This window comes from Colobus angolensis, unplaced genomic scaffold (genome assembly GCF_000951035.1).
Source record: "Colobus angolensis palliatus isolate OR3802 unplaced genomic scaffold, Cang.pa_1.0 Scaffold17, whole genome shotgun sequence".
NCBI lineage: Eukaryota > Metazoa > Chordata > Mammalia > Primates > Cercopithecidae > Colobus > Colobus angolensis.
The window spans coordinates 14499234-14524081 of NW_012114821.1; the positions used below are offsets into that span (position 1 = coordinate 14499234).

General features: G+C 43.8%; 1 protein-coding gene across 2 annotated transcripts in view; it reads left to right on the forward strand.

Annotated features, from left to right (window-relative positions):
* ADCY8 (adenylate cyclase 8 (brain)) overlaps positions 1–11711 on the forward strand; it is a 263079-nt gene extending 251368 nt beyond the window's left edge. Inside the window, exons 16-18 of one of the 2 annotated variants that reach the window (XM_011938168.1) lie at positions 6235–6327; positions 7843–7957; positions 11135–11711. In XM_011938168.1, the coding sequence (XP_011793558.1) occupies positions 6235–6327; positions 7843–7957; positions 11135–11622 (696 nt within the window). In that variant the 3' untranslated portion in view covers positions 11623–11711. The remainder of the gene's footprint in view (positions 1–6234; positions 6328–7842; positions 7958–11134) is intronic. The other variant, XM_011938169.1, reaches the window with a different exon arrangement.
* Positions 11712–24848: the final 13137 nt, after the last annotated feature.

Below are 24848 nucleotides of genomic sequence, written 5' to 3' on the forward strand. Positions count from 1 at the left end.
ACGTTTGAATTACATTTGCATCTCGGTGAACCAAATTGTAGACACTCTAGACTTGGAAAGCAGAGAAAGAGGGCAGTGCCCCTAGTGGTTGAAATTGGTGTTTGCAGAGGGAAGTTGGAGAAAAGGGGATTAGATTAGTCTAGGAGGCTGGGTTCTTTAGAACATGGGTGTTCGACCAGGAGGAAAAGTATGAATAAGAGGAGGAGGAGGAGAAGTAGATGGGGAGGAGGGGAGACAGGAGAGAGAGAAGAGAGGCAGCGATGAAGAGAAGGATGAAAAGAGGAGGAAAGGGGAGGAGGTGGAAGAGAAAGGGTAGGGCGGGGGGGAAGGTAGGGGAGAATATAGTCAACAGGAAAAATAAAAACGCAGCCTGAATTGCCAGCCCAAACACTCTCAGCTTTGCCTGTGTGGGTGGCTTGGGTCACTCAGGCAGGCCTTTTTTTTTTTTTTTTTTTTTATGTCAAGAGAGGACCTCTAGATTCTGCCTGGCTGAGTTCCAGCCAGACGCCTGCTGTTCACTTTAATACTGATGCTTCTCTTCTCGCTGATATAATTACCACAGGAATCTGAGATCATGCAAAATTCTTTCCTGGTTCAGAGAAAAGCTGAACTTTTCACAGATCACACTCTCCAAGACTGTGTTTGCAATAACCCAACTCAAGGGCTCCTCACCCCACCACCCCTACCTCAACAAAGGGTTGAAGAGCCCTCTCACATCTAACTTCTCCATTTGCTCTAGTGAACAAATGGGCTGATCAGGGACCACGCTATGCCTGCAGACACTTTTAGCTATAGAGTAAATAAATCTGCTGCGTGGATATTAAATGAGATAATGAAGTTCCTTTCTGCCTCCAGATTACCTTCTGAGGGGGAGGCTTACCAGAGCCTGCTAGCTCTGGCCAAGTGGTTCTGAAGAGAAGAGAAGGAAAAGTACCTGCTCTCCACAGGGCCACATCAGATCAGTCCACCGCCGGCAGAAAGCTGGGGGAAAGCAGTTACAGGGAGGCAGAGGGAGGGAGATGAGCAATTGAAGATGTTCCAGGATTTTAAAGCTGAAACATTAGCAGCTGAAGGGCTGCCAAAACACCAAATATGTTTGGTTAGTGTCTGAAAGCAAAGATCAGTCATGATCCAAGGCTGAAGACCTGTATACCCTGGGCACAACTGGCAGAATCTCTGTGAGAGCAGAAGAGGGTCTTCACTTTAGTTCAAGAAACAAAAATAATAAACAAAGGCTGCCCCTGCTGTAAATCAGGCTACATATAACACCCCCCCCGCCCCGCCCCCCAAAGCAAAGCACCTTCCTGTGTTCTCCATGTTCCCAGAAGAGTTTCTCTCAAGGAGGAATTTTCCAAGTTTCTTAGCCCCTGATTAATTCAAGAAACAAAAATAATAAACAAAGGCTGCCCTTTTTTTGAGACAGAGTCTTGCTCAGTCACCCAGGCTGGAGTGCAGTGGCAGGATCTCCGCTTACTGCAAGCTCCGCCTTCCGGGTTCCCGCCATTCTCCTGCCTCAGCCTCCCAAGCAGCTGGGACTATAGGGACCCGCCGCCACGCCCGGCTAATATTTTGCATTTTTAGTAGAGACGGGGTTTCACCGTGTTAGCCAGGATGGTCTTGATCTCCTGACCTCGTGATCTGCCCGCCTCGGCCTCCCAAAGTGCTGGGATTACAGGCGTGAGCGCCCCTGATTAATTTTAAGACGATACCTGAAACAAGAGAGTTTGTAGAGAACCCATCTTCTGCTCCGTCTGCCTGTCTGTCCACCCCAGGATGACATGAGACCCTGAGGATATTACAATCTTAAATGGAGGCAAAGGCTAGAGAATCAGAAATTGCATCTAAATGTCTTCTAAGAGTGGGAATAAGAAGACAAAGTTGAGACTTGGGAATCAGTGAGGTTTGAGTTTGATCCTAGCTCTCCCACTCAGTGCCAGCTTCACAAGCATGCAGCCTGTGCAGTCACAAAAGGGACCCACATTTGTTTTAATGTTCTGCTGTTGCTCTCATGGACATCTCAATGTTTGAAAAAGGTGTTCCACATTTTCATTTTGCACTGAGCCCTGAAAATTATGTGTGGTCCTGTTTTCCCCTCTCACCCTGGGACCTTGGGACACATTATTTTACCACGTGGAGTCTCTGCTGATTCATCTGCAAAATGAATCTGAGAGTATTAAGCTCAAAGTGCCACTCAGAGAAACAGATGATCACTGGAGGCAGAGCCCCTAGTTCTGTGCCATAGTATATGCGGACATCCCCTCTTCCAGTCTACTTTTTAATCTCTTTAAAATGCTTAATTTATGCTTTGAATATTTTTTAAAATATGAGCTACTGTGGAGTTTTTATTTTTAGTAGAGATGGGGGTTTCATCACATAGGCCAGGTTGGTCTCGAACTCCTGACCTCAGGTGATCTGCCCGCCTCAGCCTCCCAAAGTGCTGTGATTCCAGGTGTGAGCCACCATCCCTAGCCTGGAATTTTTAATCTAATGGTTACCTGCAAGGGCTTTAAATGTATGTAATTTAGTCGTTTTCTCACTCTGTGTCCTTAAACAAGTTATTTAATCTCTCTATGCACCTCAGTTTTCCCATCTACAAAATGAGATACAGTAGGGTCATTGTAAGTTAAATGCAAATACTAAAAAGCACTTACGACTGTATTTGATGCGATGGACTGAATAGCATCTCCTCCCCAAAATTCATGTGCTGTGAGAAATGAGTTTCTGTTGTTTAAGTTGTTTTGATTATGGCTGCTTGAGCAGACTAATACACTTGGCACATAATTATGATCAGTAAATGTTCATTTTATTATTATGTGTACTTGTTCTAGTGTGGCTGTAACAAAGTACCACATATTTGGTGTCTTAAAACAACAGAGGCGGGCCGCTGTGGCTCACACCTGTAATCCCATCACTTTGGGAGGCTGAGGCGGGCGGATCACGAGGTCAGGAATTCGAGACCAGCCCAGTCAACATAGTGAAACCCGATCTCTACTAAAAATACAAAAAATGAGCCAGGTGTGGTGGTGGGCACCTGTGATCCCAGCTACTCAGGAGGCTGAGGCAGGAGAACCACTTGAACCCAGAAAGTGGAGGTTGCAGTGAGCCAAGATCGCATCACTGCACTCCAGTGCTGCTGGTAGCCCAGGAGAAGTGAGGCTGAGGACAGCAAGCAGCATGGGACGTGGAGGGCCTCCAGGACCTGGACAGGAGCAGTTTCAATGGCATGGCAGGTCTGGGCTTAGGAAAAAATGAGGAGGAGGAAATTGGAAGCAATCAGTCTAGACTACTCTTCTCAGAAGTTGTACAGGAGACAAGTAGAAAGGAAAGTGATGTCAAGAAAGACTTCTGTAGGATAAGAAATTTCATAGCAGGCTGTATGCCGATGGGAAAGATCTAGCAGAGAGGGTGAGATGGATGGAGTCAGGGACAAAGGAGACTGCTGGAGCCACATGCCTACAAGGGATGGAGCCTGTGAATACCTGTGGGGCTCGGCCCTCAGCAGGAGCACTGACAGTTTCTCCCCACACCTGGAGAGAGGCACACGTGTGCACACAGGTGCAGGTAAGTGGAGTGAGCTATAGAAGTACCTGGAGAAGCAGGTGTGCACTATAATCTCCTGCCAAAGGCTCACTCCAGACATGAGGTTAAAACTGTGCCCTGTGCAGCCTTGGAGGTGAGCCAGCTCCATCACCAAGTCTCAGGTACTTTCTCCTTGAAACAGAGAAATACCTACACCATAGCCCCTGGGCAGACAACATGTAAGAGGAAGGCTAGAGCTAGTTCCTGCCTTTAAATCAGTATGTCAAAAGCAATTTCTTAAACCAGAGGTCAGCACACTTTTCCTGTCTTCTCCAGGCACTTCTCCAGCCCACTCCTCTTACCTGCACCTGCCCCTGAGTGCACACAAATGCCTTCTCTCCAGGAATGGGGAGGAACTGTCAGGGCTCCTGGTGAGGGTCGAGCCCCACAGGCACACATAGGTCCCATCCCTTATCACCTAGGCATGCTGCTGCAGCTATTCTCCCTTTGTCCCTGACTCCATCCATCACCCTCTCTGCTAGATCTTTCCCATCGGCATACAGCTTGCTATAAAATTTATTTTTGATTGTTCTTCATCCACAATAGAGTATAAGCTTCATGAGAACAACATTTATTCCTATTTAGTTTTGACTTTGAAGCCAAAAATTATGTAGTGTAAAAGCAGAGGAGTCCCAACCCAGCTGTGCTGAACCACACAGAACCATGTTCTAGTTGTTGGCCCATGCCGTTCCCAAGAATTTGGGAAAGGGCGTGACCATGTAAACTGAGTACTATAGATCTGGAAACTACATCATCAAGAGATTACTTTGGGGAAATTCAAAGGAATTTCCTTTCCTTCAACTTAAAGCCTGGCTTACCACACCGTGGCCAAACTGGCCTCTTCTTCACTCTTTGGACCTCCTGTGCATTCTTCCCAACCTCCAGACCTCATCTATGCTGACCCCTATTTCTGGATGTTCCCCTTCCCATGACCCCAGCTTCCCCAACACACACAAATTCATTCACTCACTGCTAGAAAAACCCCTCCTCACCCTTTAGAACTGAAGCTGGAAATCACTTGCTGAGGGATCCCTTCCAAGATCCTCCAGATTAGATCAAAATGGCCTGATCTCCTCATCCATCTACCCTGTACGTTTCCAACATAAACTCTATTAAAATTGAACTAGGGCATGTTTTGTGTATTTATTTTTAACATCTGACCTCCCTCTACTTGGGTTGGTAGAGCTCATGTATCTTGTTTATCCAACATATAAGAACTCAATGAATAGTTACTGTATTAGTTTCCTGCTGCTGCTATAACAAATGACTACAAATTTAGTGGCTTGAAACAACAGAAATCTATAATCTTACTGTTTGGAGGTCAGAAATCCAAAATGAATCTTACAGGGCTGTGCTCCTTCCAGAAGCTCTAGGGGAGAATCTGTTTCTTTGCCTTTTCTTGCTTCTAGAGACTACCTGCATTCGTTCATTCATTGCCTTCTCCCTCCATCTGCAAAGCAAGCAATCAGGTCACTCAGACTTCTTCTTCCACCATAACAACTCCTTCTCTGATTGTCCTACTTCCCTCTTTCACTTATAATGACCTTGCGATTAGATCGAGCCCATCCAGATAATCCAGGAAACCTCCCCACCTCAAGATCCTTTGCCTTATTACACCTGCAAAGTCCCTTTTGCCATGTAAAGTGACATATGCACAGGTTCCAGGAATTAAGACATGGGCATCTTTGGGGTCTAGGTTCAGGAAGCATTATTCTGCCTACCACCGTTGCTAATAAGACACCAAGGTTTCCCTCCCTCAGCATTAAAACCCAAATCGCAGGTAAAGGTAGAGGAAATGTCCCAGGATTGTATCCATTCTTTCATTTAATCATTTATTCATTCATTCATCTCTACACTCTGACCAGGTTCTGAGTAGTAAACACAACAGAGGAAAATATGTACTCCAGGAATATTACATTCCCATGAGGAAGAGGACAATAAATAAGCAATATCAGGGATAAGTGCTAAGGAGAGAAGGTAAAACGTGGAAGAAAGATAAGAATATGTCTGTGGGGAAGGAAGAAAAAATATGTATGTGGGGATGGGATGCTGTGTTCAATTTTAAATATGGTGGTCAAGAAGACTGCACTGCAAAGATGGGATTTGAAGAAAGACCTGTAGGAGGTGAGGGAGTAAGCCATGCAGTTGTCAGAGGGAAGAGTAGCCCAGCAAGAGAACAACAGGTGCAGAAGTCCTGAGGCTGAAGCAGGCTTGGCTTGTTCTCAGGTCAGTGTGGCAAGGGGCAAAGGAGATCAGTGCAGCTGGAGCAGAGTGAGAGAGGGAGACAAAAAGAGAGGGGACAGGTCTTGGCAAGTCTTGCAAGTCACAGTGAAGACTGGCTTTGACCTTGAGTAAAACAGGAAGCCATAGCAGGGTTTTGAGGAGCAGAAACAGGATCTGACTTACATGTGAAGGGGCAGACCTACCTCCTAAAGAGTACCAGGCTACACCCATCTCCACTCCTGACCCTTAGCAAGTGCTCATCAAATATATGTGACTGGCTGAAAGCATGATTCTCAGAGAGAAAAGCAGATAACTTGAGGATGCTGAACCATCAGAGGTAGCTCATTGTGAGCCAGGGGTCTGTTTTCAGGAGGCCCAGGCTGCTGGAAGAATAAACACCAGGGCTAACACCATTGCCTGGCTCTCTTTCAGTTGCTTGGTGAAGACCGATTTCAAGACATTGAAAAGATTAAGACCATTGGCAGCACCTACATGGCCGTGTCAGGCCTGTCACCTGAAAAACAGGTAAAAGACTCTTTGGACTCAGCCACAACGCAATGCAGGGGTCTTGCTGTTGTCATGTCACCGATGGTGGTGAAGCCTCTGTCGCCAAGATCCTTGGGGACAGATAGGGAGAAAATCTAATGGACTGGATTGTAATAGTTATGTGATGTGGATTTGCCCCCAAGGTAAGTAGAGTCTACCAGATGAAGCCATGCTGCTTTTTTGAGAAACTTCTAGGCTTTGTTCTGAACCTCATTGTTCCCTTGAACAAAATCAAGAGCCAAGAAATACCCTATTGTGAGTTCATTGTGGATCTTACTAAACCCCTAATACTTGCTTCTTTTTTCTTATTTTTATTTTGTCTTTCAACAGTCTTACATAATAATAATAATAATACCTGCTGCTTTTTGGAGTGTTGACTGTGTTCCAGGCACTGGTGTTAAATAGCAACACTGTCTACCTTTCAGGGTTAATGGATGAATTATCTCAGATAATGTCATGCTCCCCAAACAGAGCCTTGCATCTAGTAAAGTCCTCAGTTAGTGTTAAATGAATATGAGTCCAGATACTTGGGGAAATGGAATTCTCATCAATTTCTTCCAATCCTTCCTATGCTTTTTTCCAACTAAAAACAATAAAATACTTCAAGAATGACTATCTGGGACAAAACTCAGGCTGGTTATTATTTGGTATGTGTGCAGCAGGGATCAGAAAACTACAGCCCACAGGTCAAATCTGGCCCACCCTCTGTTTTTATAAATAAAACTTCATTGGAACACAGTCATGCCCATTTATTCATATTTTGCCTATTGCTCCTTTCAAGCTAAAATGGCAATGTTGAGGGTCACAACAAAGACCATATAGTTCACAAAGCTTAAAATATTGGCTATCTGGCCTTTATTGAAACTATTTGCTAACCTCTGTTCTACAGGGGCACAAAGTTCTCTCATATAAAAAATGTCATTCAATACCTACGAAGTAGGAAGGGCAAGTATGCTTACCCCATTTTATAGATTTGGAAACTGAGGTTCAGAGAGGCCCAGAGCCTTATGCAGCACTTCCCTTAGGAGTTTTGTAAGCAAATGTATCCCTTGAACACACACTGTGAGTAATTCAAAGAAACTAGTTCTTAGATTGGAAAAGCTACACATACATGGGAGCATACACACACACACACATACATACCCACACACCCCCAACACACACGCACATACACACATACACTCACACCCATTCACACACACACCAGTGAGCATACACTCAGGAATTGATGCTACATCAACCTGAACAGACAGGTGTAGATGTGGATGAAGGAACACAATGACCCACATATACTACACTCTTGCAAGCAAATATCATGTCTTCCCATGTTCTGAGATACCAGTGACTTGAGGGTAGAGGGGCTCACCCACATGATTATTTCCTTTAAGGGATGTGCAGGTAGGGTTGGATTGGTATGTAAAGCCCCTGCTGCAGAAATGTTAATGTTCCCCACATTCCACATTAAATGAATTCTTCTCCTTGTGTTTGCTTCAGCAATGTGAAGACAAGTGGGAACATTTGTGTGCTCTGGCTGACTTCTCACTCGCCCTGACAGAAAGCATACAGGAGATCAACAAGCATTCATTCAACAATTTTGAACTCCGGATTGGTGAGTAGCAGCTGCAGGTGGGGCCTGATAGAGCCAGCTGACCTTGCTCTGACAGACCCTCCCCTGCCTTGGGCACCAATCCAGGGAAGCTTTTTCCTGCAGAATGCAATAGACCTAGCATGACCCTGCCAAGGATAGAGACAGGGTCAGCTCAGGTCTTTTCTTAGTTTCCTCTCAGTCGAGATGCTGGAAACAAGAGTAGGATCCTGGCTTGTGTGCAGAAATACAAAGCAGCCAGTCTTTGGCAAATGCTAGACTATTGTGAAACTCTCTTCCAACTTGCCCGCCCATGCAAGGTCGTGCATAGAGATGTAGCTGACTAATCAGTCATTTAATTCTGACTCCCGGGTAGCTCAATGCTCGTGGTCATTGTATTGCTCTCAGAGTCTTCAGGATAATTCCTTCAGAACAAAAGCACGATTCTACTCCTGGGGATGGTAGATAATATATTTCCAGGGACAGGCTTTACTCAGCTACAAAGCTCGCCCTTTCTTTGGGCTTAAAGACACCATTGTGCAAAGCAACAACATAACAATAATCACTGCAATCAATAATAATCCTTTATAATTTGCCATTCCTTCCACATCTCTACTGAGCCTCAATGATCTCCTAAAATGCAGTCTGAAAACCCCCGTCTAGTCCACATTCTCATTTTGTAGATGAGTAAACATGGGCGTAGAAAAAGGGAGTAACTAGCCTAAGATCACACAGCCAAACAGTCACACCAGCAGCAGCTCCAGCATTTCCTAACTCTGAGACAATGACATTTTGGCTGCCAGAGTGCAGTTTAAAATAACTTTTGCTACAGTTCTCACATCGTAGACATCTTCTGGCTGATATGCCATTTTACTTTATCTGCTTCTACCTTAGCAGCTTTCAAGAAAAAGAGGTCAAGAAATACCAATACCTGACTTGTCAGATCTAAGGAATGCCATATGTCTTATGTTCTTTGCATTTAAGGGCTTATATTTTATGTTTTTGATCTATGGATGGGATGTTCAAGGCTTGTTCCCACAGCTTCCATCAATCTTATCAATGTCATTTCTGAAATTGTTGACTACACAATTAAACCAGGAATAAAAAGGGAACCATAATGATGAGCAGAGAGAGTCTAAGTAAATTCTGAAGATGTTGCCAAATCAGGGTCAACCCTTGTCATGACATATTATACTCCTAATATAGTTTCACTGATCTCAGATGTTGGAAAATTAACTTCCCAAATGAATTAAGCATCTCAATTTGTGTTTTGGGTCTGCTGTAACACTTTGGGTGAATCATTTAAACCTTCTGTGTCTCTGTTTCCTCCTATGTAAGCTGGGTGTTAAATTATTACCTCCTCTGCCTCCCTACCTCACAATAATAATACGAGAATCAAATGGGATATTGGCTGTCAAAGTCCTCTGCAAATTTTAAAGAGCTAACTATCATTGTGATTCCCATGTACTCTATAGAGTGAGATTTTCAAATTTCCAGTCAATTATATCAGTGTGTTTGTGTGTCTTGCTTTTGCCTCGGCTTGGAATAATCTTACCCAGATACCTGCATGGCTATTCCCACCACTTTCTTCAAATCTCTCCTCAACAAGGTCTTTGCTAACCCCCTTACTCCAAAATATACTCTTTCATCTTTCTCCATTCTTTTACCCTCATTGATTTTTCTTTGTAGTCCTAATCACTCATTAATATTATGTTACATTTGTAAAATTATTATTATTATTATTATTATTTTTTTTTTTTTTTTTTTTTTTTTTTTTTTTTTTTTTTTTGAGACGGAGTCTTGCTCTGTCACCCGGGCTGGAGTGCAGTGGCCAGATCTCAGCTCACTGCAAACTCCGCCTCCCGGGTTTACGCTATTCTCCTGCCTCAGCCTCCCAAGTAGCTGGGACTACAGGCGCCCGCCACCTCACTCGGCTAGTGTTTTGTATTTTTTAGTAGAGACGGGGTTTCACCATGTTAGCCAGGATGGTCTCGATCTCCTGACCTCGTGATCCGCCCATCTCGGCCTCCCAAAGTGCTGGGATTACAGGCTTGAGCCACCGCGCCCGGCCTGTAAAATTATTTTCTATCTCTCCCCAGTAGAAGGTAAATTCCATGGGGACCAGGGCTGTATTTCTTTCCTTTCCCACCATATCCCCAGTGCCTAGGACTGTACCTGGCTCATAGCAAGTGTCTAGTCAATGTTTGTAGAATGAAATAATTGTGTCTATTAGAGACACACATGCCCACTAACATGTTTGGTGAAATGCTACCATTTCTAGAATTCTGTGTTTCCTAGCAAAGGAGGCACTGAAACTGTCTTTAAAAGTATTTACCAGATAAACTGTGGAAGTGTGGGGAAGTAATAGCCCAAGCACGGAGAAAGTCAGGACAAAGGCACAAAGGTGGGTAACTGGCTGGAAGGTTAGGAAAACTCCAGCAGTTCAGTGTGGCTATAACGCAGCAGTAAGGAAGAGAGTGGGACAAATGAGGCTGGAAAATCAGGCAAAAGCCATATGAGAGAGGTTCTTGATTGTGATTCTAAGGATCATTGGCTTTATCCTGTAAGTGAAAGGGGCCCTGGAAGATATTTAAGTGGGTCATAACTTGATCAGATGTGCAACTTGATCAGAAAGAGCTCTCCTGCTCCTGCAGCAGTATGGAGGATGAGGTCAAGGGGACAAGGGAGGAGACAGGGAGGACAGTTAGAAAGCCATCGCCATGGACCAAGGGAATGATACTGAGGACCTAGGCTAAAACAGAGAGGAAAAATGTCTGTCCAGACTCTCAGAGCACTGTGTCAGTAGAAGCAGGAGATCCCAGGGTCCTGACTTCTGGTCCATGCTCTGATCATCCCATAGACTGAGACAAGTCAGTGTTCATATGAAAATAATAATTATATTCAATTGAACACTCACTGGTTGCCAGGCACTATGCCACAGTGGTTTTATTTATATGATCTCACTAAATCTTCCTTTAATTATTTCCAGTCTATTGATGAGAAAAGTGAGGTCCAAATAGGTAATCTAATAAGTGACTGGGGGCAGGATCTGAACCCTCCCGTTCATCCACAGAGACCTCACACATAGTGATCACTATCCCAGGGAGGGGTCCAGACACCCCAATGTCCCTCTTCTCCCTCTGACACCCCCAGTGTACCTCTTCTGCCTCTGACTTCTTGCTCCTTTGGTTCACCCCCTAGGCATCAGCCATGGCTCAGTGGTAGCTGGCGTTATCGGCGCTAAGAAACCACAGTATGATATTTGGGGCAAAACTGTGAACCTGGCAAGCCGAATGGACAGCACAGGGGTTAGTGGCCGGATCCAAGTCCCAGAGGAGACCTATCTCATCCTGAAGGACCAGGGCTTTGCCTTTGATTACCGAGGGGAGATCTATGTGAAGGGCATCAGTGAACAGGAAGGAAAAATCAAAACGTACTTTCTGCTGGGAAGAGTCCAACCCAACCCATTCATCTTGCCCCCAAGAAGACTGCCTGGGCAGTACTCCCTGGCTGCGGTTGTCCTGGGACTTGTCCAGTCCCTCAATAGGCAAAGGCAGAAGCAGCTACTCCATGAGAACAACAACACAGGAATCATCAAGGGTCATTATAACCGGCGGACTTTGTTGTCACCCAGCGGGACGGAGCCTGGAGCCCAAGCTGAAGGCACCGACAAATCTGATTTGCCATAAAAGCATTTTCTTTGTGTTTCTTTTTTTTGTATTTCTTTTATATATAAAATAAATATACTAATAAAAAGGTTTACTTTTTTTTAGAACAAGGATGGTTTCATTGGTCTTTGAATGTACCAGATCAAGGACACAATTTGAGGTTCTCTTCAAATGTTCCCTTCACAAATATTTATTGGTCACCTCTTGTGTACAAGGTTCATTGGGAAGCAGAGATAAATGAGATCTAGTTTCTGACTTTGAGAGTTTGAGAGACTTACAACTAGGTGGAAAATAGGGACATGTGAAGTGAACAGAAATTCCATACAATCAGATACTCACCACCATCTGCTATTTTTGAGCACGTGCCATGTACCAGGTCAAGTGCCAAATTTTTTACATAATGACCTCCTGTAATCCTAACAGCATTTGACCTGTACATTCATCAGTATTTACTGAGCACCTACAATGTTCCTATGTCTTTCCTATGCTCCAGGGAAATCCTAGCAAAAGTGTTTCCCTTATAGAGCTAACATTCTGGTTGGGGAATAATATATAATATTCTTATTAACCAATATATAAATAATCTGCTTTCAGATAGAAGTAGAGGCGACAAAGAAAATTAAGTTGGCCACTTGGGATAAAGAATGGGAGGAGAGGGATGCTGATTTAACTGAGTCACCAGGGAAGGCTTTTTTGAAGATGTGATGTCAAAGATTGGCCCTATATAAGGAGAAAGAGGTGATCCATAAGACCTGAGAGAAAAGTTTCATAAGAAAAAGTAACAGCAAGTACAAAAGCCCAGATCAAGTCCAGTACTTTGGGGGAACAATGAGAAAGGCAATGGGTAAGTGAGTTACTGTGGACAAGCATACTGTTTCCTGGAAGACACCTACGTGCTTATGACCACAAGACTGCCAGGAAAATTTCATACAGATGAGAAGGCCCAGAAAAATTCAAGGATTTGGCCAAGGTCATGTAGTTAGTTGTAGAACTAGCCTCATAACTGTATTATTCAATAAAGGCCAACTGCCATAACAAATAACTCCCAATCTTAGTGGCTAAAACACAATAAGATATGTATTTCTTGCTCATGTTCTATTGGATATGTGTCAAGGGGTCTCCCATGCAGTTTTTGGGGGGCCTAACCTCCTCCTGCATTGGAGTTCTCTTCTTGGTCCTCTCTATCCAGCCAACTGAGGAGAAAAAAGGGAAAGAAATGAGAATTACTTAAAAGGTCTTAGCTACCAGGCATACATCATCTTTCTGTCCCACTTCACTGCAGGGGAAGTTAGGGAATGGATTATTCCTGTGTTCCATTACCAAAAGGAAAAGTGAAATGGAATTGCCTATGCCACAGGTACCTGAGTCTTTCTGAGCCCAGAGTCCATGTTTATAAGCACTAAGCTATTCTGATAAACACTATGTTGGAGGTACAAGGTTTACGTAATTGAATGAAAATTACAAAATCCCAGTCATTCTCTAAACACTTGACTCTGAACACCATCTCATTTAAAAGAAACTTAGCCCCAGGTAACAAATCCACAGGAGATATACCCTCAAAAAAATACCTACCTGGGGTATCTCAAGTGGGACCCTAATGTTAGAAGTAAAGCTGTCTTCTCTTGAGGCACAAAGCAGAGAGGGAATTGAGGTTCAGCTAAACGTTGAACTTTGAACCACATTTGGGATGCTGTTTGCTCTAGGAAACTATATACACATCAAAGAAGTATCCCACCTCCAAATTCATGCAAGGCCCCAATGGAATGTGAAGATGACCTGCAAAAAGCCTCAGCATACTGTAAAGCCCTCCACCAATGCCAGAGGCTGTTACAGCCTTCATAGACTCAGAGGATCCCAGGTCAGAAAAGCTCCATGGGTTGTTCAGTCCAACAGACTGAGGACATTTAAACAAAGTAAAGCTTTATGCCTGCTGAGACTTGGAACCACCAGATGCAGGTGGGGAGCTGAGCTCAGGTAGGTCAAGGCTTGGCAAACAAAGCTAGCGAAAAGGCTGCTCTCCAAAAGGTAGTTAGGCTGTGAAGGCACAGTATCTAAAAAACAGAAAACTTGATGTGGATCATCAAGCTTTGGTCTACCCCAGAGCATAAGGCCCATCTCAAAGCCGCAGCCAGTATCAGCAGAGACTCCAGTAAGCGGACAAGCCACAGTGAGCTGGATCCACCCCCAAGAAGAGAGGCTAGTAGGGAAAGGCTTCGTTTCTAAACCCTGAGTTAGGACTCAGGACAAAGTCCCTGGACTAGAAGAATTTGACCCTAGGCAAGGATAACTAGGCAGAAACTAAGGTAAGAACCATCAGGCATGTGGATGCTACCAATTTGGGGGTGACAGTGGGGTTACCACTGTAAGGCTTCACCCAGAACCTGTTCCTGGCTCAATGATGTCAAACCTCAAGATACAACATAGGGAGGAGGTGGACACTCCATCCTGGGTCTGGGAGGTGTGACTTCCAGGACTCCAGGAAAGAGAGGAGCAAGGGGACATGATGATGCTGAGAATTCCCATCAGATTGCCAAGGAGCCCATCAAGTGGGCATCTGGCCTCTACTCCAATTCATCCAGCACCAAAGCATTGAGTCCCTTCCCTCTAGATCACCACATTCATTGGCACCAGCAGATGTAGTCTTTCCATACTAAGGTAAAAGGACAAGAGAACCATAAACTGGCTTGTGGTTGAACAGCTAAGAAAACAAGCCTCTTCTTGGGCCTTGCATGAGTCTAGAGGGGGCCATGAAGACACATGGTCTTCCTGAATTAGAGGTATGTTTCTGTTTACCTACTTTTTTGGTCCATTCAGCTCATTTACTAAAAGAACCTGAAATGTCAAGTGATTTCTGGGAAATCTGGCATAGTATTTTAGACAGGGATATCAATGTTACCTTTTCCTTCTCTGAACTATGCCTGTGAGATGTGGGGTTTGATTTCAGAAATGTCAAGGATAAACACATGCCAAGGAAATGATTCCCAAAATGCTGAAATACAAGGAGAAATTCAATAAGGTTTAGTTGAGGCTTTCTCAACAGCTCTGTATTCTTGACTTACCCTTCTGGGAGCTGATTCAGGTGGGTCCTCCACCATTCATCAGTCTGTGTAGGAAAAGCAGTCTCCCATCAGACAAGCATAGCCTTGCCTAGAGAATGGGCAAGGGTATCTGCAGCTTTCATTCAAGGACTGGGTTTGAGGAGCTGCTGCCTCCCAATCTGCCATCACATAAAGCCATGTGGGTCACCTTGAGCTCGGAAATGCCCCCACACGTTTCACCACTTCCTTTCTTCTTTAGGAACCATGGGAGTGTAGCTGCTTTCAACTGGAAGTTACAACTATGCTGTCATCTCCATTTTACAAATGAGGAAACTGAGGCACAAAAAGCTTGAGCAACTCACCCAAGGTCTAACAACTGGAAAATAGGTATTCAAAACCAGGTGGTCTAGCTCAAGAGCCCTGTCCTTAAACACCACTGTTTAACCTTGTAAGGGGGTGAATAATGTTCATTAAATGAAAGTTGGCTGTCTGAGCAGACTCCCCACTTGCATGCTGCAGATTGTGTGAATGGGTGAGCTGTGCAAAACTCTGGAATGACAGCCATTCAGCCTGGGGCCACTTGTCCTGATCCCAAACAGCTTCATCCTCTTCCCCCAATGCGTTAAACAACAATTTTTATTTTCTTTCTGCCCTGTGATATGAAAAAGGTCAGGAAGTACTGGGCTAACCATTCAGAGGCAGCTTCTTGAGGTGCACAGGCCTTGGTTTGAATCCTGTATCTATCACTTACCAGCTGTTTGATGCTGGGCATGCAGCAGGACCTCTGTGTGCCCCAGACTCTTTTCCTACCACCTGCGCATCAGAAAGGAAGCTGTTGTGATTTAGAATCCCGAAGTTTTAAGACTTGAAAAGTATGGGAAACATACCATATACAGAAATATATCATTCTATTTCACTTCACTTTATGTATTTCACAGATATTGCATTTTTTTAACAAATTGAAGGTTTGTGGCAACCCTGCCTCAAGCAAGTCTGGCACAGTCATTTTTCCAATGCATGTGCTTCCTTTGTGTCTCTGTGTCACATTTTGGAGATTCTTGCCATATTTCAAACTTTTTCATTATTATTATATGTGTTATGCTTATTTGTGGCCAGTGATCTTTAATGTCACTATGTATTCTTTTTGGGGTGCCACAAACTGCACCCATATAAGATGGCAAATTTAATTGATAAATGTCCTGTGTCCTCTAGCTGCTCCGCTGATCAGCCATTCCCCAACCTTGCTGTCTCTTCTTGGGTCTCCCTATTTCCTGAGACACAACAATATTGAAATTAGCCCAATTCATAACCCTACAATGGCCTCTAATAATTCAAGAACCTGTGTTAATTCGTTTTCATGCTGCTGATAAAGACATACCCAAGACTGGGCAATTTGCAAAATAAAGAGGTTTCATGGACCTAGAGTTCTGCATGGCTAGGGAGGCCTCACAATCGTGGTGGAAGGCAAGGAGGAGCAAGTCACATCTTACCTGCATGGCAGCAGGCAAAGAGGGAGTTTGTTCAGGGAAACTCCCATTTTTAAAACCATCAGATCTTATGAGACTCCTTCACTATGAAGGAGAACAGCACAGGAAAGACCCATTCCCATAATTCAATCACTTCTCACTGGGTTCCTCCCATGATATGGGAATTGTGGGAGTTACAATTCAAGATGATATTTGGGTGAGGACACACCCAAATTATATCATTCCACACCTAACCCCTCCCAAATCTCAAGTCCTCACATTTCAAAACTAATCATGCCTTCCCAACAGTCCCCCAAAGTTTTAACTGATTTCAGCATTTACTCAAAAGTCCAACATCCAATGTTACATTTGAGACAAGGCAAGTCTCTTCCACCTATGAGCCTGTAAAATCGAAAGCAAGTTAGTTAGTTCTTAGATACGATGGAGGCATAGGCATTGGGTAAATACAGCCATTCCAAATTAGAGAAATTGGCCAAAACAAAAAGGCTACAGGCCCCATGCAAGTCCAAAATCCAGCAGGGCAGTCAAATTTTAAAGCTTCAAAATGATCTCCTTTGATTCCATGTCTTGCGTCCAGGTCACATTAATGCAAGAGGTGGGTTCCCATGGTGTTGGGCAACTCTGCCCCTGTGGCTCTGCAGAGTTGGCTGGTGTTGAGTGTCTGTGGCTTTTCCAGGCACACAGTGCAAACTGTCAGTGGATCTACTATTCTGGGGTCTGGAGGATGGTAGTCCTCTTCTCACAGCTCCACTAGGTGGTGTCCCAGTAGGCACTCTGTGTAGGGGCTCCAACCCCACATTTCCCTTCTGCCCTGCCCTAGCAGAGGTTCTCCATGAAAGCTCCACTCCTGCAGCAAACTTCTGCCTGGACATCCAAGCATTTCCATACATCCTCTGAAATTTAGGCAGTTTCCCAAACCTCAATTCTTGACTTCTGTGCACCCACAGACTCAACATCGCATAGAAGTTGCCAAGGCTTGAGGCTTGCACCTCTGAATCCATGGCCTGAGCTGTATCTTGGCTCCATTTAGTCATGGCTGGAGTGGTTGAGATGCAGGACACCAAGTCCCTAGACTGCACACAGCATGGGAACCATGGGCCTGACCCACAGAACCATTTTTTCCTCCTAGGCCTCTGGGCCTGTGATGGAGGGAGCTGCTGTGAAGACCTCTGCAATGCCCTGAAGACATTTTCCCCATTGTCTTGGGGATTAATATTTAGATCCTCATTACTTATGCAAATTTCTGCAAGTGGCTTGAATTTCTCCTCAGAAAATGGGCCTTTTTTCTTCTATCACAATGTCAAGCTGCAAATTTTCTGAACCTGCATGCTCTGCTTCCCTTATAAAGTTGAATGCCTTTAACAGAACCCACATCACCTCTTGAATGCTTTGCTGCTTAGAAATTTCTTCCACCAAATACCCTAAATCAGATCTCTCAAGTTCAAAGTTCCACAAATCTCTAGGACAGGGACAAAATGCTGCCAGTATCTTTGCTAAAACATAACAAGAATCACCTTTGCTCCAGTTCCCAATAAGTTTTTCATCTCCATCTAAGACCACCTCAGCATGGACCTTATTGTTCATATTACTATCAGCATTTTCATCAAAGTCATTCAAGTGTCTAGGAAGCTCCAACAAATGTCTAGAACTTCAACAAGTGTCTAGGAATATCCTGTCTTCTTCTGAACCCTCTAAACTGTTTCAACTTCTGCCTGTTACCCAGTTCCAAAGTCACTTCCATGTTTTGGGCCCCTTTTCAGCAGCACCCCACTCTACTGGTAACTATTTAGTGCATTAGTCCATTTTCATGCTGCTAATAAAGAAATACCTGAGACAGGGCAATTTACAAAAGCAAGAGGTTTTATGGAGTCATATCTTATATGGATGGTGGCAGGCAAATGGAGAGCTTGTGTAGGGAACCTCCCGTTTTTAAAACCATCAGATCTCCTGAGACTCATTCACTATCATGAGAACAGCACAGGAAAGATCCACCCTCATGATTCAATCACCTCCCACCAAGTTCCTCCCACAACACATGGGAATTATGGAAGTTGTAATTCAAGATGAGATTTGAATGGAAACACAGTCAAACCACAACAGAGCCTCACACCTCTCATTTTAAATCAAAAGCTAGAAATAATTAAGCTTAGTGAGGATGACACATCTAAATCCAAGACAGGCTGAAATCTAGCCCTCTTGCACCAAACAGCCAAGTCACGAGTGCAAAGGAAACATTATTGAAGAAAGTTAAAAGTGCTGCTCCAGTGAACAGAGGAATGATAAAAAATAAATAAGTGAAAGAGCCCTATTGCTGATATAGAGAAAGCTTTAGTGGTCTAAATAGAATATCTAACCAGCTACAATATTTCTTTAAGCAAAAACCTAACCCAGAGCAAGACCCTAACTCTGTAATTTTCTGAGGGATGAGAGGGATGAGAAAGCTGCAGAAGAAAGTTTGAAGCTAGCAGAAATTGGTTCCTGAGGTTTAAGGAAAGAAGCCATCTCCACAACAGAAAAAAGGAAGGTGAAGCAGCAAATCCTGATACAGAAGTAGCAGCAAGTCATCCAGAAAATCTAGCTAAAATCACTGATGAAGGCAACTACACTAAATAGCAGATTTTCAATGTAGAAGAAGCAGTCTTATTTTGGAAGTAGATAACAACTAGGACTTTCATAGTGAGAGAGAAGTCAATGCCTGGCTTTAAAGCTTCAAGGGACTATCTGATTCTCTTGTTAGGAACTAATGCAACTAGTGACTTGAATTTAAAGCCAGTACTTATTTACCATTGTGAAAATCCTAGGGCCCTTAAGAATTATGCTAAATCACTCTGCCTGTCTTCTATAAATGGAATAACAAAGCCTGGATGACAGCACATCTGTTTACAGCATGACTTACTGAATATTTTAAGACCACTATTGAGACCTATTGCTCAGAAAACAAGATTCCTTTCAAAATATTACTGTTCATTGAACAAGGCACCTGGTCACCCAAGAATGCTGAAGAAGATGTGCAAGGAGATTAATGTTGTTTTAGTGCCTTCTTACACAACATACATTCTGCAACCCATGGATCAGGGAGTAATTTCCACTTTCAAGTATTATTATTTAATAAATATATTTCATGAGGCTGTAGCCATCATAGATAGTGATTCCTCCAAGGAATCTGGGCAAAATAACTTGAAAATGTTCTGGAAATGATTCACCCTTCTAGAAACCATTAAGAACATTCATGATTCATGAAAGAAGGTCAAAATATTGATATTAACAGGAGTTTGGGAGAAGCTGAATCCAAATCTCATGGATGATTTTGAGGGGTTCAAGACTTCAGAGGAGGCCAGAACTTCAGATGTGATGAAAATAGCAAGAGAACTAGAATTAGAAGTGCAGCCTGAAGATGTGACTGAATTGCTGCAATCTCAGGATAAAGCTTCAACAGAGGAGAAGCTGCTTCTTACGGATGATTAAAGAAAGTGGTTTCTGGAAATGGAATATATTCCTGGTGAAGATGCTGTGAAGATTGTTGAAATGACAGCAAAGGATTTAGCATAAATAAGAAACTGCCATAGCCACCCCAACTGTCAGCAGTCATGACCTTGATCAGTCAGCAGCCATCAACATCAAGGCAAGACCTTCCACCAGCAGAACGATTACGGCTCACTGAAGGCTCAGGTGATTGTTAGCAATTTTTGAGCAATAAAGTTGAGGTTTTTTTCCTTGAGATGGAGTCTCACTCTGTCACCCAGGTTGGAGTGCAATGGCACAATTCTGGCTCACTGCAACCTCCACCTCCGAGGTTCAAGCGATTCTCCTGCCTCAGCCTCCCGAGTAGCTGGGACTACAGGCATGCATCATCATGCCCAGCTAACTTTTTTGTATTTTTAGTAGAGATGGGGTTTTGCCATGTTGGCCAGGCTGGTCTCAAACTCCTGACCTCAGGTGATCCACATGCCTCCACCTTCCAAAGTGCTGGGATTACAGGCATGAGCTACTGTGCCCAGCCACAATAAAGTATATTTAATTAAGGTAGGTACTTTTTTTTAGACAAAATGCTATTGCAAACTTTATAGACTATGGTATAGTACAAACATAACTTTTACATGCACTGGGAAACCAAAAAATGTGCATGATTCACTTTATGTAATATATGCTTTATTGTATTGATCTGGAACCAAATCCACATTATTTCCAAGATATCCCTGTACTAGGGAACATCTCCAGGGGCCTGAGGCAGTGTACAATAATTAAGCTTGTTAATAATGTTGTAAATAAATAACTACTTACACCAAGTAGCAAACTGATGTTTCTTAACAGGACTCGTTTTTTGCTCCCAAATTAGTCACAAAACAAACTTTAGCTTTCAGAGCTCTTTGAATTTTGAACTTGTGGATACAAGATTGTCAGCCCACAGCACTTCATTAGGCTGCCCTAAAGATAACAGACAGTGATACATTTCAAGCACTTTAGCTTGGCCTTCTGCTGCACTCAAATACTGCTTATTGTGGCTGGTGTTGTGTTTTGTTTTGCTTTTGAGACAGGGTCTCATTCTGTGGCCCAGGCTGGAATGCAGTGGCAAGATCGCCACTCACAGCAACATTAGCCTTCCCAGGCTCAGGTGATTCTCCCATCTCAGCCCCCTGAGTAGCTGAGACTATAGGCCCTTGCTACCATACCCAGCTAATGTTTGTATTTTTGTAAAGACAGGGTTTTGCTATGTTGCTCAGGCTGGTCTCAAACTCCTGGGCTCAAGCAATTTGCCCACCTCAGCCTCCCAAAGTGCTGAGATTATAGGTATGAGCCACTGTGCCCAGCCTCGTTACTGTTATTAAGCACACAGTGATTTTATTGAAATAGTGAACGTCTGCCATTTTCTGTGTCTTTTTTACTTGTCTGTATTTGCAAAATATTCTTTAATAAGTATGTGTTACTTTAATAATGAAAAAAGTGACAGTTAAGCAAAAGTGAAACACGGGTTTACTTTTAAAAATGCAAAAGATTTCACTTGAACTTTGCTGATTAAACCATGAGTCAGAGGTCTGGACCACTCCTAGAATGGATGGACATCTTTCAGAGGAGCCCTGCCCAACAGACACCCCTGTTTGGAGCTCCCCTTTAAGTAGAGAGATAATTTTCCCAGGGCCATAGTAACCACTGATGACCCAGATTTCAAGGCCATACCCTGCCCTTTTGGATGCACTAAGAGAAGGGGTGTTTAAATTCATTTCCTTCCCTGATATTTTTATTCCAGACCCATAGACTTTTCTGACACTCTGGTGCCTGTGACAACCAGCATTTCCAAATGAGAATGTTGCTCTCAGATTAGCTATAGGCTCCAAACAACTGAACCCAATATTTTATTGATGGGTTACCAGAGGCAGGGTGCCCTGCAGAATAACACCATGTGCCTATTGGAATTATTAATTGCCTGTCAGCCACACACTTCCAGTCACTCTCCTGCCTCCTGCCTCCTCCCTCCCCAGAAAAATAACATCTCTGTTCATTGGGTGAGCATCCAAAGCATTGCAAGTATACTCCGTGCACCTGTCTTTACCTTTTATAAAACAGACAGTGTGACTCAAACACAATTGGTTTCCATTTGCACATAATGATTTCAAACATAGTTTCTTCATAATACATTGACCTGATCATGACATTATCATAGCAATAATGAGAACTAACATTTTTAGAATGCATTGCAGTTTGCAAAGTCCATTTCCAAATATGATTTCAATTGATCTTCATAACAGCTCTTAGGCAGATTATTATCCCAATTTGCCAGGAAACTAGGGCTCATAAAAATTGATAAAAATAAATTCTAAAACTCTATCCAAAGGAGTGTTAAAGCTGAAAAGGGCTTAAAGATCATACATGGTCCAAAGTCTTAATTTTACATAGGAAGGAACTAAGGCCCAAAGAGGGAGAAATATTTGGCCAAGATTCAACAGACAGATACAGAATTAGGGCTGGGATGCAGAGAAACTGATTCCTTGTCCTCTTTTGACTCCTCCATGGGTGCTCTGACCTCTTTTTATTGGCTTACTGTAAGTCAGCCCTGTGCTGGGAGCTTACTTAAGTCTTCCTTAACCCGTGGACTTGAATGAGATCAATTCGAATCCCAGCGGAAACCAACCGCCAGAACCCTGAGGCTAACCCCTCACACTTCTGTTTCCCATCACTGTTCCACAGCATTGCTAAAACCCAATACAAAGCTCAGCCCTTTCTTAATTTGCATACACACTTGCATACATATACGCTCACACTCACACATACGCACTTACACTTACGTTCTCACACATAAATACATGCACACTCATATATACACACACTCACATACTCGTACACTCTCACATGCTCATGCACACTCACACTCTACACACATGTACTCACACACTCATACACAAATACACGCACATACTACACTCATACTCTCTCACATGCCCAACCTTTATGTACACTCTCTCACACACACACATTCTCTTACATTCACACTCCCTCACACACACAGCTTACACACACACCTCACACATGCACAAAGCACAAAGTGTTCATGCGTACAGTAGGCTTTCCCCTATATTTCAAGAGAGGAGACAGAAGAGTGGTTAATGTCAACGTAACAAAATACCTTCAAGTTAAATGTCAGGGCCCTCCCTTCATAAAGTGTCACCCAACAACCCTTCCATATCTTCAGGGTCCCCAGCCCACCTTCGGTATCTTACAGTCTCCACCTCCTCCCTTCTCTGCTCCCTCTCACCCTTCTCCCCTACTCCTGCTTTTCAACAGCAAAATCTAATTCCTCTCATTTTCTCATGCAAGCAGCTTAAACTTCCCTGCCTCCATTCAACAAACAATTACTGGGCATTAGTCTTCTCCACAGATACTTTCTGCACACTAGGGCTGTGTTATTTTTGTAAGTCTGGTTAGAAGTGACCTAGATGACAGCCGGGTGCGATGGCTTACACCTGTAATCCCAGCACTTTGGGAGGCCAAGGTGGGCGGATCACGATGTCAGGAGATCCAGACCATCCTGGCTAACATGGTGAAATCCCGTCTCTACTAAAAAAATACAAAAAAAGTAGCCAGGCGTAGTGGCAGGCGCCTGTAGTCCCAGCTACTCGGGAGGCTGAGGCAGGAGAATGGCGTGAACCCGGGAGGCAGAGCTTGCAGTGAGTGGAAATCACGCCACTGCACTCCAGCCTGGGCAACAGAGCGAGACTCGGTCAAGAAGAGAGAGAGACAGAGAGTCACCAGTGAATAACTGACCAACTGTCCTTTTGAGGGACAGCTTACTCTTCTGCAAAAGTGACCAAACAAAAAAAAGCTATTGAAGTAGCCCAACTTACAGATCTTTGGGTTGCCTTCCCTTGGTCACCGGCCTCTGAGGAAGTGCGCACTACTGGTAGCACTCAGAGGCTGAAGGACAGGCAGCCTCCAGTGAGTGTGCCAACATGTCAAGGAAGACCCTGACTATTTTCAGACGATATTACAAGCTGCAATTGGCATCCCCTGACACTACCAAGTTTCCGCTGAAACAAGCATCTTCTTGTTTGAAAGTAATGAATCTCCTTTTATTCGGGTAAGCTGTACTTGGGATTGTTAAATTGGTTTTAGCAAAGACATGAGAGGTTAGGAGACTAGCAAATACTGGGATTTGAAACAAATCCCTCAGCAGCCAGGCTGTAAACAGACTGTCTCACCTCATGGTACCTTCTAACCCTTGGCTGTCCCCTCAGGAGGACACTGGCTCTTGCCTTGCAGTTCTGTTATTAAGGGGTTTCCTCTGAATGAGATGGGCAACCACTCAAGGGTTTTTGGTAAAGGAGCCACATGTCTGGACTTATATTTTTGCAGCAACCATTTGATATGGTTTGGCTGTGTCCCCACCCAAATCTCATCTTGAATTGTAGCTCCCATAATCCCGGTGGGAGGTAACTGAATAATGAGAGCAGTTTCCCCCATGCTGTTCTCATGATAGTGAATAAGTCTCATGAGATCTCATGGTCTGATAAAGGGCATTACCCCTGCACACACTATCTTCCCTGCCACCACGCAAGATGTGTCTTTGCTCCTCCTTTGCCTTCCACCATGATTGTGAGACCTCCTCAGCCACGTGGAACTTTGAGTCCATTAAACCTCTTTTTCTTTATAAATTATCCAGTCTCACGTATCTCTTCATAGCAGTATGAAAACGGACTAATACACCAACTGTCTGCCATGTTGTGGGACAGCAATATGGCAAGAATGGAAGCAGGAGATGAATTGAGAGGTTGGTGCAATAACCTGGAAAATGTGCTTGGGCCAGTCTGGTGGACACGGGGGTTGCAAAAAGTGGTCAGACTTAGGGTATACCTGGATACATAAACACTGAGTTCACAATATTTGAAGATAGATTGAATGCAAGATATGGAAAAGAAGAAGCCGGGGAGAGGAGGGATTTACTGAGATGCTGAAGACAACAGGAGGAGCAGGCTTGGGAGATGATCAGTTTGCTTTTGGATAAGTAGGTTTGAGAGGCCTAATGTACATCCGGATGTGTGAGTCTAGAGTCCAGGGAAGATCTAAGCTGGAGAAACATGCAGTCACACACTGGACCTTTCTGGAGTGTCTGAGCCAACCAGCCCCTCCCTCCTCCATGTAAGGTTCATCGCACCCTGCTGGTGTCAATTACACCTCTTTGGCTTAGTCAGACATCTCATTGTGGTTCCCTGACTCCTCCTGCATCCTCACC